The sequence below is a fragment of the Sphaeramia orbicularis genome, chromosome 10, assembly GCF_902148855.1.
Source record: "Sphaeramia orbicularis chromosome 10, fSphaOr1.1, whole genome shotgun sequence".
Lineage (NCBI taxonomy): Eukaryota > Metazoa > Chordata > Actinopteri > Kurtiformes > Apogonidae > Sphaeramia > Sphaeramia orbicularis.
In genome coordinates, this window is record NC_043966.1 from 29,091,002 (window position 1) to 29,111,682 (window position 20,681).

The following is a 20,681-nucleotide window of genomic DNA, read 5'->3' on the forward strand; positions in this document are numbered from 1 at the left end:
TCACTTCAGTGCGGTAACCAACAACATGGTTCCAAATTTGCAAATTTAGAGAGGGATCATACTGTTCTCATTAACACTCTGCCAGTGAGGTCTGTCTGATAGCACTAAATTGCTGGGTGTATCCCTCCGCTAAATAAATTAAACAGGAAACAACCCATAAGCGCCTTCAGTGGCTTCACTTCCAGCAACAATGATAAATTAAATTGAAACTTTCAGGTGAGCATCCAGGCGAGACCGAACCACATTAAAAGGAGTGTCACATTCCTTTCACACTAATAAATGTATTTACCTATTTAGGTTTTCAAATTCATTTTTTCTTATCAGATGTTTGCTACTGTATATTTCAAAGCCTCCTCCAGCTTGTCCACCAGGAGCTCTTTGCTACTGCCACTGTTTCCTCCTGAAAGATATTCATTATTTTTAATTCAATACAAATGTGACTTGAATTTCTAAACGCAGTGTGTGATACCAGTGCCCTCTGGTGGTCCGCTCTTGGCTCAGGGTTGGAATCTTGACAGGAAAACTGGTAAAGCATAATGACAATATTTTATTAATCATCTCTACCATAGCACAAAGTCATTTTATTTTGTGAATATCAATTTACAGTTGCATACATTGTTGTTAACATGGGCATGAGCATATGGTCAAAGCATAGGACTTTGCATAAGAAGGACAAATACGCCCCAAAGGAAAACCTAATGAACACATTTTCATGACCGTTGTGTCTCATATAGTATGTTTCTTGTATCAGAGGCTAAAAAGGGTAAGACCTCCTTGTCTTAACTTAGTTTAAAAGCTTTGGAGTCTGGCTAGCGCTGAGAGTACATGTGTACATACTGTTTGCTGTTCCTCAGGGTCATTTCTTGCTTATTTATTTATAATATAATAAGCAGATAAAACCGCCACTCTAGCAACAGTGTCACTGAATACTTTTTTACTTCCACCTTTGTCAGATGGAGCTCACTGCTGCTCGACATCTCTGTTCACCAGTGATTATTCTGAGCTGCCACTTCCAGGTCCATGATTCGTGGGAGTCGACCACTCGCACCGCCTTCCAGGTACCCAGGCTTCACTGTGGGTGTGTCTGAGAGCCTCCGCTTGCTCTTATTAAGATCTGGATAGAAAAATAAGTAAGCCATTCATTTACACAAGCATCAGAATTTATTTAAGACAATGCAGTTTATATAGTTCTAAATGTGACATGCTGAAGATAGAATTTGTAGCTCCTTCTAATTCTCAACTCCCACCTACACAGGCTTTTACACATAATGGAAATATTAACCCATAACAACTCAGCACTACTTTAATGTCATTTCCAAAATGACATTTTCTCTATAACCTTTCTTAAGTGATTTATCACCATTTATTTATAATATTATCCTCTGCGTTTTGTATTTTATCAGTGTATATCATGTATTTTCTAATATTTAATTCACTGATCATATAGATGTTCATTAAAGCTCAGATCCAAGTTGAGGGTTATTATATCAAAAACAGAAAACTGAAGCAAAAGTGACTTTTTTAGTAAGTATCATTAACTGAAAACAAGTCACTCCATCCACTGTCATTGATCCAGCTCTGTGGGTTTTACTGGTGAATCAATGTTGTAGAAGATGGCCGAAAAGATTATCTCAATTATATGTTTATTATTAAAATGGATTCATTTAAGATCAATAGTGTTTCCATAAATCATAGTCATTTTATTAACCCATAAAGACCAAGTGTTACTTTTGTGGCAGTTTTCTCTCTGTTTCACATTTTTTAAGTGAGTATCACAGTGTATTATGACAAAATCCTCTGTGTTTTGTGTTTTTTCAGTGAACATCAGGTATTTCCTTTATTTACTGATCATGTAGATGTTCATAAAAACACAGATTAAAGTTGAGGGTTATTATATTAAAAACAGAGAAAACTGAAGAAAAAGTGACTTTTTCAGCAAAATCTATCATCAGCTGACCATAAAACAAGTCACTCCATCCACTGTCGTTGATCAAACTCCATGGGTTTTACTGGTGAATCAATGTTGTAGAAGATGACAGTGTTTCCATGTTCACTATGGAGCCTCTAAACCTCCAAATGGGTCATATCTGATGACCATGAGAAGACGATAAACTGTATTTTACACCAATTATATACATGGATTGCTAGGATTAGTGGATCGACAGATATTAAACATTTTAGATCAGTCGATGGTTTTGGTCAGTGATGGATGTTTGGGTCTTTATTGGTTAAGTGTTCATCAGTAAAATCAATTAAATACAATGAAATACATAAAAACAAAAGCACTGACACTCTCAAATCTACACAATGGACTCCAATACAGAATGTTAAACTGAATTAGTCACTTTAACACCAAAGATCTCAAAGCCAATCCATTTTGGGGGTTTTTATGGTATTTGTTTTGACACTGTCATTTACTACTGTTATATGACTGGTTTTATTTGACATAATGTGACCTTGGATGTCATGAAAAACTCCATACAGAGCCATAAAAATTTATCATTATTATTATTGTTAGTATTAGTAATAGTAGTAGTAGTAGTATAGTACCATTCATCTCATGTTATTGTTAATGTTAGTTTTATGTTATGTCATTTTTTAGATAATATGAATCCAAATTTTGCCCTGGGGCAAAACTGCAAATACATCATAACACTATTTTGAGAAACCAAAATTTAGAGGAGCTCTCAAAGTAGATTGTACTTTTTCAGGATGTGAAATTGATGCTATCAGAAAGGATTTTTTCCTGGTATTTTCAGGTTCTGATGATGTATTAAGTTGTAATATTTTTCATTGTACATGATACTGAGGAGCCCATATGTTAGAAAATATAAAAGATTAATTGAAGATCATAAAAGTTCATAAGATGAAGACCTTAACAGATGGACAACCTGATCTAAAATGATGCTTTGACACCATATTCTCACCTGAAATTGCCAGTAACATTTTGCGCCTGGCTCCAAAGGTGGAGACGCCTACTTCCTTCAGATCATCATCTGACAGAGTGAGGAATGTCTGGTAGTCAATCTGGATAAATACACATGGTTTCATAATAATGCTAATTTATAATAACAGTACATGTATGTGTCACTTTACAAATAGTAAATTCCACTTGTGTTTACCTCCTGTTCTTCAAACACATCAATGTATTTGACCAGTCCCAGCTGACTGAGAAGGTCAGGCAGGTCATCTGTGGTTTGTGGAGAGGGGCTACGCTGACTGCACGTCGAAGCCCTCCTCGATGAGCACAGACCCTCGAAGTAGCTGCCGCTGGTGGAGAAGCACTCGGCTGCGGTTTAAAGTGTTGAAAATGAACAGCAGTGAATCACAAGAAGCAGAGGCTAAACACCTGCTCTGTTTACAGCCTCATAAACACACACTCAGGTAAAACTCACAGGGTTTGTCACTTCTGCCTCTGCTCCCTGAAGATGCAAATGCAGGGAAGGAGGAGGCAGATGAGGGGAAGTTGGAAGGCGGTGAGGAAGGGGACGAGGAAGAGGAGGAGGAGGAGGAGGAAGAGACAGGCAAGGAGGAAGATGTGGAGCCACGTCTGTCCCTCCAGTTTTCAGAGTCGCTGCCATTATACGCTTTGGTCGTCTGCGCAGCCCATGACTACAGGAGACAAAAAGACATACTGTGCCATTCAATTTTAACAAGTGTTGCTTTTATCTACAGAAATTTCACACAGCAGGGGAATGTTGCTGCGTTTCCTTTCATCTGCCTCTTTCTCTGTCTTTTACTAGGGTGAGTTCATTAGTCAAGAGTTATCAGAGTCTAGACTAGAGGTTTCAGAGGATGCAATATCCACACAGCCAGATATATAATGAGAAAGGCAATTAATCATGTTTCTAAACTCGTTCATTTTCCCTGTTGGCTGACTATCAGTGGAAATTATCAATGCATGGGTATAGCGAACACTTCCTGCAGCTGCCTGTGTCTCTGATGAAAATTCAAGTTGTTGAAGGAATCTCTCTTGCTCTCATGAACCTGAGTGAAAAGTCAGAGTCTGTGCTTTTAAAGAGCAGAAGAGAATCTGCTCAGGTGGCTGTGTTAGCCGAGGCGATGGTATCAGGTCCCAGGTAATTGAGCATACAAATTGGCAGTGCTTACCACACAGTGAGATAAATGCCTCAAACTGTTAGAGGGCAATACCAATAAATGAGACTGTGTTATTTGGCCACAATGGGGGTGCTTGTTTCACTGCACTGCAATAAAAAAAACAGCTTTGGCAGCTCAAAAGAATTCAGCAAGTTCAGCAGAAGTAAAGGTCCAGTCAACTCCAGCATATTGACGGATAGCTTGAGTTTGTTAACAGCCCCAACTATTTTAGGCATCATTAGTACCTGCTGACTGCTGCTGGTGTTCAGGTAGGGTTTGTAGCTGCGTCGGCTGATGTTGCGAAGCTCTTTGATGGCTTCTGCTGGCATGGATTTGGAGAAGCCGAGGCCACTCCAGGTGTCTGTGGGCGTCCGGACCTCTGTGACCACAGGTTTCCTCTGCATGGCTGACAAGGACAGAGAGAAAGGGAACGCACAGCTCATTAGTGAAATACTTTGGAAATTATAGTACAGTTATTCTGTAATGCAGCTGGGTTCAGACAGAGTGCAGAAGATGGGAATTCAAGTGCACTGTTACCCACCAAGTTGGAATAATTCCTCATTTTCTTCCAGTTTATACACATCAGTTATCACCTTTGACCAGGTGCAATAATTACAGACTGAGTCCAGTTATACTTTATCTATCAAGAATAAATCACATTGTCACAATTGTTTCTTGAGAAGAGTTAAGAATATTTTATTCCAACTTTATGGGGAACAGTGTATACATTGAGTCAAATATAAGTGTATAGTGTGCTGATGTACAAGGAGTCCAACCAGGTGTAATGTCAGTAGCACCGGATCTGATAAAACAAACCTGTTTTCCCATAATGCCTGCTATTCCAACCTGCTGTATCTGGTCACATTTTGCAGGTTTTAAATCAGCATCATTTGTTGTTATTTGTATTTTGTCTAATCCAGTTAGTGGAAGTAGGTGGGTCAAGTTCTTTTCTGTTTTTTTACCCGGTCCTTTTCAGCAATTTGGCCTTCAATATAACTGTACCGGGGCTACAAGTTGCTTGACAGTTTTGATCTAAGAGGGTTTTGAACCTTAGATCAAGTCCTCCTATTAGTTGGATGTAATTCTTTTAGTGCCACTCACACTGGTGTATGAATGCGTATGAATGTTTGGTGGTGGTCGGAGGGGCTGTCGGCGCGAATTGGCAGCCACGCTTCTGTCAGTCTGCCCCAGGGCAGCTGTGGATACAGATGTAGTTTACCACCACCAGAGAGAGAATGTGAGAGCGAATGAATAATGGATCAATAATGTAAAGCCCTTTGGGTGTCTAGAAAAGTACTATATAAAATCCAATCCATTATTATTATTATTATTATTATTATTATTACTGTATGGATATTACCTGATGGGAGAACAGGACAGGGGTTGTACACAAACAAACACTGATATATAGAAACATGATGAATTGCCTTTCTCAAGGTGGGTCAAGTTCTAATGTTATGACAAACTTGTGCTGTCCTAATTTTGTACATGAACAAAGTAAAGTACTAAAAGTACAAAGAAAAACTCCATGATTTGGAGCACAGCCATGGATTCCTTTAGTCCTCCAAACAGGTGACCTAACACATGGGCCTGAGGGCAGCAGCTCAAACTCCCTCAGGAGTGGCTGGTCATGACAGTCCAATATACTATTAGCCCTCCTGAGGACCTGCCTGGTACAAATGACCCAAAGCTTGGCCCAGCTTAGCTTTCTGAGTCAAGTTTGAGATACTATATCAAGCAATTATACGCTGTTACAACAAAGATCCAAAAACTTCTGGAACAGAGAGTCATCGGTAGAATCTCAGTGGTCTCAGCAGAAACACTAAGTGCATGATGATCGTTTTTGGTATAAAACAGTGTGGAACTGTAGTCTGTCCATCAAGAAAAACCACTGCAGGTTTTCTGTGTGTCCTCTGATGTTCTGGATTGGACAAGCCTGGTTCAGGTGTCACATAATGAATCACAAACAGTGCTTTTCCTCGCCAGAGTGTGACATTTTTTAATACACCTCAAAACTGCAAAGGTTAAAACAGACACACACTCAAACGACAAACAAGTGACCCTGGGCCTCCTGTGGCGCTACGACAGGATCCATGTGTGAAAGTGATAAAAACTGTAGTAGCCCTCCACAAAGAGTGCAATATCAACAGTAATATTACTGGTGTGCTGTCATTTGTGTGCCTGTTGGTGTGTTTGTGTGAATATATCTCCCATTCATATACTTGCATATGGGTGCCTTAATGACTGTGAGGCAGATGGCCCATTCAAACTGCTAATTCATAATCTCATAAAGCAACACTGAGGGAATTTAGTACCATTTGGCTGCAGAACTTCCCAGTATCTCTCATTCTGCATGATGGATGAGGCTGTGTTTTTGTGTGTCTGAGAGAGAGAAAGAGAGAGAGATAGAACACACACACACACCTGTGTCTAGGTGGATGTGTGTGGTATCTGCACTGTGTATCTGCCCTGTGTGAATTAAGTAGGAGTGCCAGTGCTACTCTATTATAACTTTGGCACGGTGCAGACCATAAACAGGTCCCCTTCATCAGTTGTTTTGGTGGGAACAGTTGTGAAATGGGCCCTCTCTATCAGATCCCTTACTCTGGTTATTAATGTGTTGCCTCTAAAACACTTAAATAAACCAAAAGTGGTACTTCATCTCTACCTCTGTTAGTTTATTTACAAAATTATGACCAAAACTTTGTGATTATACAGAAAACTTTCCCTTCATTTTTGAGCTGAGCCCCAAAAGTGTTTTGTTGTATATAGATGGATGTTTACAGAGAGTATTTTGTGCCAACCTCCCCTGAAAAGGTGTTTTATATATTTAGCTGCAGTGTACAGCAGCCATAGGTCAGAACAAAATGCCCTAATTGTCGCCACAGAACCAGGCAGAGCACAGGAGGCCAGAGCAAGACAGGAAGAAATCTAAAACATTTAAGTAGACAAACCTCTGGTTGCCAGCAGTTTCTTCTTCTCATAGTCATATTCCTACACAAAGTGCAAACAGGAAAAAAGAGAAAGTAAATAATGCATGAAATTGAATTGTTGTTTTCTTTGGTTACCTAGGACAGGAGGGGAGCCCAATTTGCAGTGAGAGTAAACAACAGTTTCCTGCCGGGTTTTCAGTAAACCTGTTAATCCTCTTTGCATTAACCTTTGAGAGTGAGAGATGACAAATAAGAGGAGAAGCAAGTGTTATGTGCGACACAAGCAAACACAAAAATCAATTCTTGAAATGAAATCTTACCACGGTCAAGGATGTGCAGATCAATAAATTATATAACACCACACAGAAAGTTTCTGCGCTGTTTAGAATCTCTCACGTACATTAGAAGAAAATGAGCTGGTGTTTAAGACATTCAGTCATTTTTCTCTCTCTAGCTCCACTAGCAATTACTCCTCCAAAGATATTCAACCTTCAGACCTGCAGTGACAAAAGTGTATGAAAAGGTTTGGGCAGGTTTTACAGATACTTAACATTAATTGTCAGATGAGGTCCTGAATATGTGAGTTGGTGAGGGAAAAGGTGAAAAGAGACGTGCAGTGCCTGCTTTTCTCCTCACCTCAGCTTTGGATGAGTCAGCGTGAACATCCTGAGCCAGCGTCATGTCCCTCCTCAGGCTGTTCCTCCACTCATTCCTCCCTCCCTCATTCTCTGTATTCAGCAATCTGGCACATTCAGGAGACACACATACATACACAGACAAAATAGGCAATGCATGCAGAAGTTGGGAGCTTGTCAACTCTTTTTCAGTCTGATGGAACAACAGCCATGATAGGGAAGAGATTCAAAGACATAGTTTTAATGCTGCTTCATTATGGGTTGTATTAAGGCAGAGGCTGCGCTAATAAAACTGCACAAGTTTGTTTTCTATACTTGAGGACCACAAGAGCTGAGAATTAGAGACTAAGCGAAAAGTGAAATATAGATGAGGTCAACAAGCTTTGCTTTTTCAAACTCATTTTTCTGGGTTTGCAAGATTGGTGAACAGATCTGGCACAGGCAGGTGTGTGTATGTGTGTGTGAATTAATCACACCGTAGGAGGTAGACATCATTAGAGGAACTACACTGACTCATTAAACCTAGAGGCCCATTTGTGTTACAGTATAACCCATACATGAGTGGCACAGTGGTCAGAACTGTCACCTCACAGCAAGAAGGTCCTGGGTTCAAACCCTTTCTATGTAGAGCTCACATGTTCACCACATGTTTCTGTGGTGTTCTTTAGGTACTCTGTTTTCTTTCCATCGTCCAAATACATTCATCATATTAGATCAGGGGTGTCCAAACCTGATCCTCAAGGGCCGGTATCCTGCATGTTTTAGATCAGGGGTGTCAAACTCATTTTAGTTCAGGGGCCACATTCAGCTAAATTTATCTGAAATGGGCCGAACCAGTAAAATAATAACATAATAATATATAAATAATGTCAACTCCAAACTTTTCTCTATGTTTGAGAGCGAAAAAAGTAAATTTACATTATGAAAAGGTTTATATCTACAAACTATCCTTTCAAAAGATGTGAATAACATGAACAAACTGAAAAAATAAGTGTAATTTTAACAATATTATGCCTCTGTTTATCATTTACACATGTACATTATAACTTACAGGTCACAGTGGATCTACAAACACACAAAACATGTAGTAACAGACAGAATCTGGTTAAAATTGTACTTACTTCTCTTAAGACATTTCAGGTTGTTCATATTTGCTCAGGTTTTTGTGAAATTCTACTTTGTCTTAGTGTAAATACATGAAAATATTACATTTACAAAGAGAAAAATTTGGAGTTGTCATTATTTATATGTTATTATGATAGTATTTTACTGAATCTTGCCCACTTGAGATTGAACTGGTCTGAATGTGGAACCTGAACTAAAAGAATTGTTCATATCTTAGTGTAATTTTTGCATTTCACAAATCCATCCCACGGGCCGGACTGGACCCTTTGGCGGGCCAGATTTGGCCCCCGGGCCGCATGTTTGACACCAGTGTTTTAGATATTTCCCTCTTCCAGGACACCTGGTTCAATTAATGATCAGCTCATCATCAAGCTCTGCACAAGTCTGATAACAATGTAATGGTCCAGGTGTGATGGAAGAGGAAAATATCTGAAACATGTAGGACCAGAGTTGGATTAGATGGATCAGTAAATCTAAATCAGGGGTGTCCGATCCTGGTCCTCGAAGGCCAGTATCCTGCATGTTTTAGATGTTTCTCTGTTCAGCACATTAGACAGTCGTTATCAGGCCTCTGCAAAGCTTGATGATAGGCTTATCATTTGAATCAGGTGTGTTGGAAGAGGAATACATCTAAAACATGCAGGATAGTGGCCTTCGAGGACCAGGGTTGGACACCCCTGATCTAAATCATAAGAATGTGAGAGCGAATGGTTGCTTGTGTCTGTACAGCCATAACATGACCACTGACAGAAGTGCTAATAAGATGGATTATTTCACTACAATAGTACCTTTGACTGGGTTGGATATATTAGACAGCAACTGGACATTTAATCCTTGAAGCTGATGTGTTACAAACAGCAAAATGAGAAACTGAAGGAACTGAGTGGCTTTGACCAGGTCCATATTGTAACGATGATGACTGGGTCAGAGCATCTCCACAGCTGCAGGTCTTGCTGGGTGTTCCTGGTCTGCAGTGGTTAGTACTGACCAAAAATGGACTAAGGAAGGACGTTCCAATTTCAGACCAACTGACCATCTGTGAGAGGTTCTGGACAAATAAATAAATCGGATCCATGGAGGGTCCACTTCTCTACTTCCAGGACTTCAGGGATCTGCTGTTAACGTCTGGGTCCACATACCACAGCACACCTTCAGAGGTCTGGTGGAGTCTGGGCCTCAGGTCTGAGCTGGTTTTGTGGAAAAAGGAAACCTACACAATATTAGACAGGTTGTAATAATGTTCTGTTAACATACACTACAAAGAAAAAGTTAAGGATATTTTTTTTTTGGTCATTTTTTTGGTCATTTTTGCCATTTGTAAATAAAACTATGGTCATTAAAAAAATATGTTTCAATTCACACACAAAAAAGTAAAAAGCGCTGTGCAAGAATCCCAACTGAAAAAAAAATAGCCTAAAAATTAAAAAATATCTATATATATTGTTGCTCTTTAGATACTTTTGGTAGGTGCTAATCACTTTACATTAGGAATGAAGAAAAGACCTGGAGATGCTCTGAACCATTGATTTGACCATCACAATTTCACCCTCTATAAACTTACTCAGATCCTTACTCTTGTCTTTTTTGCTGTTACTAACACATCAGCTACAGGGGCTAAATATTTTACTTGTGGCCTAACAACCCACCGACTGAGAGTTCCCACTGTAATGAGATCATCAGTATTATTGTCAGTTTGTCTGTAAGTGGTCACAGTGTTATGGCTGATCGGTGTTCAGTATCTCTGCCCTGCAATGAACCGCTGATACATCCAAACCTTGCTTTTGCCTGCTGGTAATTGCGATATTCTCCAGCATCCCATGACCCTCTTGAGCACAGGTGTCAAACATGCGGCCCGGGGGCCAAATCCGGCCCACGGGATGAATTTGTGAAATGCAAAAATGACACTGAAGATATTGATGGTATTGGTGTCAAAATCATTTTAATTCAGGTTTCACATACAGACACATACAGTCCAATTAGATTTCAGGGAGGTCAGACCAGTAAAATATTATCATTATAACCTATAAATAATGACAACCCCAAATTCTCTTTGTTTTTTGCTGTAAAAGAAGTAAAATTACATGAAAATGTTTACATTACCAAACTATACTTTTACAAAAAACGTGAATAACCTGAACAAATATGAACAAACGGAAATGTCTGAAGAAAAGTAGATGCAATTTTACCATTATTCTGCCTGTTACTAAATGTTTTGTGCGATTTTAACGCACATGTTTAAATGATAAACTGATAAACCGAGGCATAATATTGTTAAAATTGCACTTGTTTTTCTTAAGACAATTCAAGTTGTTCATGTTATTCAGATTTTTAAGGAAACTTTGTAGATGTAAACCTGATCATTATATAATTTTACTTTTTTCACTGTTGTTATTTTGCTGGTCTGGCCCACTGGAGATCAAACTGAGCTGAACTAAAATGAGTTTGACACCCCTGCTCTTGAGGAATAAGCGGTTCAGAACATAGATGGATGATGTTATATTTGTGAGAGTAAGGGCAGGAGTTGCATTAATGTCTTGATACTGTATCCTGTAAGTGTTCACCTGTAGGTTAGGGCCTGTCCTGTTGAATGTCGCCTTCCTTTGCCGAACACCTTATTCATTTCTGGATTTGGGAGACTCCCCCTCCGACCCGTGAAGCCCACTCTGTTGATACTGTTGGTGCTCACTGCATCATAAACTTCAGATGACTCCATCACGCCCCTGGAGTTCTCATCCTCTGACTGGCCGGATTGATCCTCATTTTCCAAGATCTGAAGACAAGAGGAGAAGGTTCTGTATTGGGGTTGATGTGTCGTGCAAACAGAATATATTTTAAAGTGAGGGTGTTGTTTTGCATCTAAACACCTTCTCCAATGGCCGACTGTCTGTTCCTTTCAGACTTGTCCTGCCTTCGTCAGCGGGAGGGTTAAGGCCTGGGGGAAGCAAGGGGCGGGGCTTAGTACCAGCCAGCCCCTCTGCAGCAGGAGCAGATACAGGGCCTGATCAGGAAGGAGAGAACAAAGTGAGCAGCAGATCAATAGCTGGATCAGACAAGTCCAGACTACAAAATATAAAGTGAGTTTCTATCTGTTTTTACGCACAATTGGAAACTCCAGAGAAGAAACCTGAGCTGAGATGTCAGCAACTGAAAATGATTGTAAAAATTATTGATATAAGCTGAAATTTTGACAAAGATAAATGCACAAGGGTGGAAGTAAAAGAATGGAGGCTATTACTGAAACTTGTGAATGTGAAGTTTGGTGTTGTTCTTCATTGTCTTTGTTCCTTTTACATGATACCAGAAAATTATTCGCATGTTGTGACAAAAATCACAATAAATATAAAGGAGAAAAACTGGGGTTGTAGGCTGCTATGGATAACAGATGAAAATCAGCCCTGTTGGCTAACTCTGCCTCATTTACACTTTTTCATGTTTCTGTTGATTAATGAGCACTGTCCTTGTCAAATTAAGCAATAAATTAAATAAAAATGAAATTAAATGAAAATTGGATGAAGACATACCACTCAAATTCAGAATAAAATTGCCAGACCTGAACCTCAGTGAAATTGTGATCAAGAGGAAGTGGTCAAGCCATCAAATTAAACCAAGATGCTTGCTTTTCTACGCCAGGAGTTGCATAAAGTAGCCAACAGAGATGTGAAAAACCATGGAAAGCGGAGACGGAATCAGGGTTATTCTGCCAAACTGTTTTCTGAAGTAAAAACATTAGCATTGTGCAGTATAGAAATGAACATGAGCTTGTTTTCTTTACAATATTTAATGAGGACACAGATTTGTATTTTTATGGAATTAAATACTTTAAATGCCTTTGATCTCACTTGGTATTTTGGAGAAATGTTTGAGTAGTTTCTAGAATATGCAAAAATGTTCATATTCCTCACAAACATGCCTGTACAAAGTAAAATCAGTGCTCTGTTGTGAGTTTTTTCCAGAACTGTATGTGGATACTTACTCTGCTCAGAGAGACGAAGCTGCTGCAGCAACATGTTAAGCCAATAGTGGGTCAATCCACTGCCGGACATTAAGGGGTCAGGGGTCACCTTGGTTTCCTTGGAAATCTCACAGGAATCCAGGCCAAGAAGAAGACGACGAGCCTCGTAAAGACAAGAGATGTTTCTTTCCAGACCTTTCACCACCACTGACTGGTAAACATGATGCAGAAGAATTCAACACATCAGAGTGTATTGGATTACACAGATGAGGAACATGCACATGTCTTAGATGTGATTCAATGAGCATAAAAAAGGCAATCACAGATCCAGTACGGAGGTAATGGATTTAAATCAGATAAAATAGAATTAGTAACCAAACAAACACTTTGATTTCCATTTCAAAGAAGCAAAATTACATGGATAAATCATACCTTGCTGGTCTGTTTTACTTTGGGCTTGACGCTAATGAATACTCCCAGGTTTTGCATCATCTGAGCCAACTTACAGGGATCTGCCTCCCCATCTTCACGCATATCAAACATCAAACACACTGGCAGGCAGTCCTGTTGATACACACATACCATTTAGATTAGTAAGTCATTAAAAGTAAAAAGATCAAACCAAATTCATTAGTAAGTAGAATCTTTGACATGCGCAACCAACAAACCACCCACTGAGTATCATCCAGTATCGTTCACAGCACACACACAACATAACCCCACTGTACCGTGAGCTGCTGTCGAGCCAGACACACTCCGTCGGGGCTGCCCTGGATGAGCAATGAAGGAGGGTTCTGAGGGGCACTGAGGTCTGGTAAGATGATCTGGGTCTGGGTTTGGTGCATCACACTCAGAAAATGGGCTCCATTCTGCCCCAGCAGGAAGAGATGCTGTTGAGAAGTAACGTCCAGTTGGCTGCTCACGATGCCCCCTGCGACCTCTGACCCCAGCAGTAGGTCCATCAGAATACAGGTGGCTTTCTGCCAAGAGATGACATGTACATATATGTCAGAACAGCAGTTTCATCAGTGTTACTCTAATCCAGTGGTTCCCAACCTTTTTTGGCTCATGACCCCATTTTAACATCACAAATTTCTGGCGACCCCAGACATTCAAAACAGAGACTTTTTTTTTTTTTTTGCTAAAATTGTTTTTGATCATATAATAGTTTTCTATACTATATTCCAAATAAACGTTAATTTTAGACGACATTTAGCCTATATAATGTATATTATTATGGACGGAGGCAGAAAAGCCAGGTGTAGATTACTGCACAAAGTGAGAATTTTATTTCCTTGGTTAGGATATGTACAGTCAGTCCAGCTTGGATTTACAAGGCTGACAATTAATTCTGAACAAACAAGAACTCAAATTATGAATTATGAAAGAGCTGCAGCGTCTGAAACAGACCACAATGAACATTTGACAGATAAACAGAACCACAGTGCTTCAGTTTCAGCTTCACAGTTTGTCATGTCTGTTATGTATTGTGATCGTCTCTATCAACTCACCGTATATATTTTTTTGTAATTTCTTATTTTTTGTTTTCATCAATTACTAGAAATTTCAGGCGACCCCACATGGGGTCCCAACCCCAGGGTTGAAAAACAGTGCTCTAACCTGTATCACAAAACAAAGACATGGATTTGTTTGTGATAACAGTTTCCTTTGTGTTGTTATAGGAATACATTCATGACCAAGAAGTTTGACAATGACACAAACTCACACTTTTCCAGTGGTGGAGAATCCCAGCTCCATAGTGTAAAAGTCCTGCCATGTATTTGTTCCAACCATTGACTGAACCAGCCCATTTTGATGAGCACAACTCCTCATCCAGGTAGATGGGATCACCTGTGTTAAGTGAACAGGTAGAACCATCACATGGCAGGACTTGTACTTTATGGAGCTGGGATACTCCACCTCTGCACTTTGCATAAATGTGATTGATTTGCGAAAAAGAAGTCTGAAAATTATTAAATGCTGGTAATTGCTCTTTTTTTACTTAAGACAAAAAGAGAAAGAACTGAAAGCAGCAAAGCTTGTGAAAACCAAATTAATATATTCATCACAGGATATGTAACAGGTAAGAATGTAGTTGTTTCAAAACCAACTTCTTCAGGATGATCCAGCATCACCTTGTTAATTTCATACATTATCCCACTTAAAAATATGTTTTTAAAAAATGGAATTAATCACTTCATAAATGTGTTGTCTTTTTTTTCTTTTATATAAATAAAGTTACCTGTTAGGTTGTAGAAAAGCTCTGAAGGGTGAAAAAGTTAAATAACAAACCGTCATTAGCCATAGAATATGATATATTGGATCATAAATATAACAAATATTTAGATTGTGTGTTTTTTTTTAACTAACAGAGATTCCCCAGCCAATTTCACTTATCAGATTCACTTCATCTTGGTGACACACATGAAAACTGTAGTCAGTGTGTGTGACAGTGAATAGATATATAATTGCTGATTTGTGCCCTTTTAGGGTTTTTTTTCTTCATGTGTTACACAATGAATGTGATGCTGTCTTACATCAAGTATCACAAAATCAATAGATGAGATATCATCCTTGTTATGGGCAACATATCATATTATTCTGTCATCCATGTTATTCTGTGATCCTCATCATTAGTATTAAATGTAAAATTGTGTAGTTGTATGTGTATGGTTCTCTGTAAAATGTTCTCCTGACCTTAACAGCTGCTGCGTTTCCCTGCAGACCCCAGACCATGCAGCAGCTTCCATAGAAAGGGGGCTGAGCCTGAGGCTGAGGTGGCACTGCCCTGAAGCTCACACTCACTCCTAAAGTCTGCACTACCTGCTGGATGAGGGGGGAGTTTACATCTGGAAGAGCCTGAGGCACAAGGCTAACCGGAAGGTCAAAGGTCAAGGCCAGTGGCTGCAGATCCTAGGACAACATTTGGTGAAGAGATTTGAAGAGGAGAAAAAAAGAAACAAGGGGAGGGGGAATGAAGAGGTGGTAGACACAGAGGGGCTTTTTGACAAATATACCTGTCGTCTTTTTGTGAGACGCTCTATTAATCACTCTATTGATCTGAGTGTCTTGACAGGACTGAAGAAATTGAGTTTTCAGACGAACAAAAATAAATCCAACGGTTTTATACATTGACCACTCACTCTTATCCTCCTTCTGGCTTCCTCCACCCCTTCTATAGGCCCAGCAATGGACACCTGGCAAAGGTTGAGGGAAAAACCTTGAAATAAGGCTGTTTCCTGTTCCCTTTGTTAGCACAAACAAGCACGATTTCTTGAACATCAGATAATGTTACCTGGTTGCTTTTCTCTCCTGTGGCATTGTGCCGATTGGAATCTGGAAAATGGATGTGACAAGACGTGACCTCCATCACCTTCTTGATGTTTCCACCACCTTTACCGATCACGTGGGAGTGCTCTGTATAAGCCACATCCATCTTTAGAGTCACCTTGTTCACCTGGATTGTGACATTCGGGCACATTATTAGAATTTGAATAATCTTAAAGGCAGATTCACCCCCTGACCTCTACGTTACAAATGGAAATTCAGATGGAGCAGTATATATTACCACTTTAAAGTAAGTCCAACCTTATAAATTGTTTAAAATTACATTATTAATGAAGCTGTACTATACTGTATCAATCATTAATAAGCCTTAATAGAAACAAAAAAAATAAATAAATTATTATTCATAAGTTCCACTCCCTCAGACAGTTTCATTTGTCATATCAAATAAAGGTAAAAACTATAGATCAGTGGTTCTTAACCTGGGTTCGATCGAACCCTAGGGGTTCGGTGAGTCAGCCTCAGGGGTTCGGCGGAGGTCAAGACACACACTCGACAACAGCAGAAGTCACATTGATTTGCAGTAAATATTCATTATTATTGTAGCCTGATGGAAATTAGGTGATGGGTGTGTGTTAAAATGTTAAAAATGATAAATAGCATAAATACAATAAGTTCATTATTGGAATACATAAGGTTAAAAATTAAAACCATTTCAGTGTGGTAGTATTAAAAAAGGTCATGTCTTTGTGAAAAGGTATGTAATTTGTTGTGAGTTCATGCACTGTATTGGTTTTGTTCTTTGAACACAGTGATGTTAATGCATGGTTCATTTTGTGCACCAGTAAAACATATACCTGTCTTGAATTTGAAAAAAATTATATTTTATTTTTTAATAAAGAAGGGTTCGGTGAATGCGCATATGAAACTGGTGGGGTTCAGTACCTCCAACAAGGTTAAGAACCACTGCTTTAGATAAACAAAAACTTTGTCAGTATTTCTAAACTTTGTAATAATGCTTCTCTTTGATAGAAATACCAAGAACTCATCAAGAAATTGTGATTTGGCTCCTTCCATTATTCTGGCTTTTGAAGGCATAATGTACTGACTGATAAAGGAGCAATATAAAGGAAACTCAACAACCACCTGACATTTAACAGAAAAGATGAGTAAAAAATAAAGTGTGGAGTGAATTTATTTTGTCAAATCATGAGCCAAAATCAAGCATGAAGACTATTTTATAACAGCTTCAGATTTGTTTAGTAATGACTTATCAAGTGTTTACAACTTCATAATAATTTATTGTTAATAATTCAATTATAATTCATTTGTAAGAACACTGTAACTACTACTTTTATACTAAACAACTGTTTAAAGTCATCGGTCAGGCCTCTTACCCTGGTCTCCAGGACTTCTAGTATTTTCTTTTTTGCTTGCAAAACATTGGCTCTCTTCCCTTCCACCTTTACATGCGGATCTAGATGAAAATAAGAGCTTTTACACGGTCCCAGAGGCACCATTTGTTGTAAATTTAATGCATATGGCTTTCAGCATTTTATATTAAATGGAGAGTAACAGAGAAGGCAGAAATCTTAAATGTTTGTAAATGAGTTTGTCACCTTTCTTTGACTTTGCTCCAATCTTCAGCTTGGATGGCCATTTCACCTGAGTGTCTGTCTCTCTCATCACCTGCAGAAGCACAGACAATAGGTGAGGGAAAGACAAAGACGAGAGCAAGAAGGAAGAAGAAGCTGCCATTGTATGCCATAAACACACACACACACAAATCAGTACATATATAATCAGAATTCACACATTCAGAAGGCCAGACACACACAGATTTCAGTACAAAGGCATAAATTAGCATTTGAAAGGGTGTAATTATCACCTCCATAAAACCAGTAATCACTGTATGTAGAGTATGGGAGAAACAATCTGACATCAGTGGAAATAATGATAATATTCTTATGTCCGTAACTGAAATTTAGTGTAGTGAGACTACTTACTCTTTCAAAAAACTCCTCTCCAGTCTCAGCATCTTCATTCTTTGGAGCTGGAAGACACATTATAAGATCATGTAGCTAAGCAAAGAGATTTCTGCACAGAACAGACAATGATAAACAAACACACAAAAAATCCAGCACTGTGTTTGAATTGTCATTCTATTGGTTTGTTGGTCAGCAGCACCACATTTGTCTGTATGTATCTGGAGTACTCAATATGAAGAGTGTGTTCAAAGTCAACAGTTAAATGTTGACCGGGCTGAAATTTGCAAAGAGAGAGGAACAAGGAGTTACCGGGAACATAAACAATTTTTAAAAGGCCATCGCTCCATGGTGACATTTACAGGGTGCGAGAGGAGTCCCAGAAATGCCCTCACCCCCCTCATCGCTATGGGTTACACTGACCGGGGCTGAGGAATGGGAAGAGAACAGTAAGGGGTGGAGAGAGAAGGTGGCGGTTTGAGGGGTGACCACAAATTAGCCTGGAGACAGCTAATCACATCAATGGCATTTGCTGACGTAAAGACCTCCCTCTTGACCGGGAAATTAAATAACAACTGCATAAAAGTCAGAGAATGTACAACTAACAAAAACAAAGCTCTCCTCAACCTATCAGCGTAAATCTCAAGTGCAATGTGACAGATTATCAACTAAAGAGATAATCACACAAAAGCACAGTCCCAACTGCACCCACATTAAAACAGCCCACAGCAGTGAACAGTGAGCAGGCACAAACAGACAAACATCAGCCTCTATCTACAGCACATAGTCCAGAAGAGATTCCCTAGTAACACAGGAGGGTGTGTTTGTTATAAACCTGCCAAACAGTGATAACTAACAGAGGCAGTCACAAGTCCTCCCAGACTCTGACGGTAATAGCCAAAAAGATCTGAATGCATACGACACTGCAGGTCATAAATCATGATGAGGCAGCAACAGGTGTTTAGTGGATGGCAGGTGAACTGATGGTGACAAGAAGGGCCGCAGGCAGCTGGAGGCACTGACGGACACAAAGGGTCGGGTAGATGGTGAGGGCCGAGAGGACGAGCAAACAGGAAGGACATGATAAGCATCAACAACAGAGAAGCTTTCACCAAAAGCAGAATACAGGCAGAATCTGAGAATGAGCAGATAAGTGCACCAAAAGGAAACATTAGTCTTCAGGAGTGTAATCTTTACATTTTACATCTACGGGTGAGCACTCAGTAGGAAATGACTGTGGCTACGATGGAAAAAAGCTCCACTATATTCAAAACCTTAAAGAGAGGTGTTTAATATCAGCAATTTGCACAAAGAAAATGTGGTGAAATTTCAGTGGGGTGTCATTTTTTTTTATCCAACACACAAACACCTCACTACATCTGTAAATTATATCTATATTGTATGCTTTCAGTAGGTTATGTTGCATGTGGAAAAAGCTCCATTTTCAGTGGTGGACGCTGTCTTTACTGAGTAAAATTCTTAATATCACCCTGTGAAATCCTGCATTCAAAACCTCTCTGAGTGAAAATATCTAAATATTATCATCAAAATGTACTCAGAATATGAGAAGTAGAAGTCCTTATTGTATAGTAACATGGTCCCTGACAGTGTTGATATGTTTTTACTCATTTTAAAACTCTATGAATATGAATGTTGCATTTCACTGTTGTAGAGTTTTAATGTTCATCTCATTTTTAGTTTAATCTGCAGTGATGCATCATATTCTCCTGTGAGAACCATGCATCTCAAAGAAAGTTTACTTTTCATATTAGCTTAAAAAACAGTCCTGTTTTCAGCTTTGTGACAATGCATTTTGAGCTAATCCAAGAGGATTTATTCAGAGGGTTTTTTATTTTAAGAAAAAAGGGAATTTTCTTAATCCACAAAGGAACACTTAATCCTTTAGTTCATCACAAACATCCTCAACATCTACAAATTTGAAGATAGGCCTATATGGTGTTCACTGGAAAGGAAGGAGATGAAAAATTACAATCTGTAAAGGAATTAAAGCTGTCAGACAAATGCATTTGGAGGAAATGTACAATATTTGCTCAAGTACACTGTTAAAGTCTAAGTACTTTGGTACATCCACCAGTGCTCACCATACAGCATGTTTTCCAGCTTCTTCCTGTCGATCCTGAACCTCTCCTCCACCCACTCAGGGTCCAAACTCTGCCCTTTTGCCTTCTCATGACCCTGTGCTGAGCCTCCTCCACCTTCGTCCTCTTCTTCATCCTCCTTTTCCTCTCTGTCTCGACGGGCCTCACTGCTGGGCTCAGGCTTTGCTGCTGAGCCGGGTTCTACGCTAGTTTCCAAGTCAGGCTGCTGGTTTGCTGTTGTGGCTGAGACCCCAGAGCTTTCCTCAGTGGTGGTGGAGGCCATAGCAGGACTGAGCCCTCGTCAGTGTTTGTGTGTGTGTGTGAGTATGTGTGCATGTTTGTGACCAAGGAGACCGGCAGGCCGAGAAAAAAGGGGAGAGAGAGGCAAGTAACACCCCCTGTGCCTTTTTCTTTAAACCCCCGCCCCCTTCACTTAATTAAGTACACAAATTCACCCTTCTCACAAGCTGTATGAGGCTTGAAGTATCTTGTTTTGAACAACAAGTACTTTTAATCAACTCAAATAAAAGTGAAATTAGTCAGTCACAGCTATTCTTGACTTTGTTGTT

The 20,681-nt window shown here is 39.4% G+C and overlaps 1 protein-coding gene across 1 annotated transcript; it reads right to left on the reverse strand.

Annotated features, from left to right (window-relative positions):
• Positions 1–69: 69 nt before the first annotated feature.
• Positions 70–20,560, reverse strand: bicc2 (bicaudal C homolog 2). The gene is made up of 19 exons (XM_030145277.1): positions 20,116–20,560; positions 18,035–18,081; positions 17,648–17,717; positions 17,426–17,505; positions 16,039–16,200; positions 15,887–15,940; positions 15,441–15,656; positions 13,472–13,723; positions 13,176–13,307; positions 12,765–12,954; positions 11,656–11,789; positions 11,353–11,561; positions 7,668–7,773; positions 7,053–7,092; positions 4,344–4,504; positions 3,396–3,612; positions 3,123–3,289; positions 2,928–3,027; positions 70–1,114 (listed from the first exon to the last, which is right to left on the reverse strand). The coding sequence occupies exons 1-19, from the start codon at positions 20,393–20,395 to the stop codon at positions 984–986; spliced, it is 2,748 nt and encodes a 915-aa protein (XP_030001137.1). The 5' UTR covers positions 20,396–20,560; the 3' UTR covers positions 70–983.
• Positions 20,561–20,681: the final 121 nt, after the last annotated feature.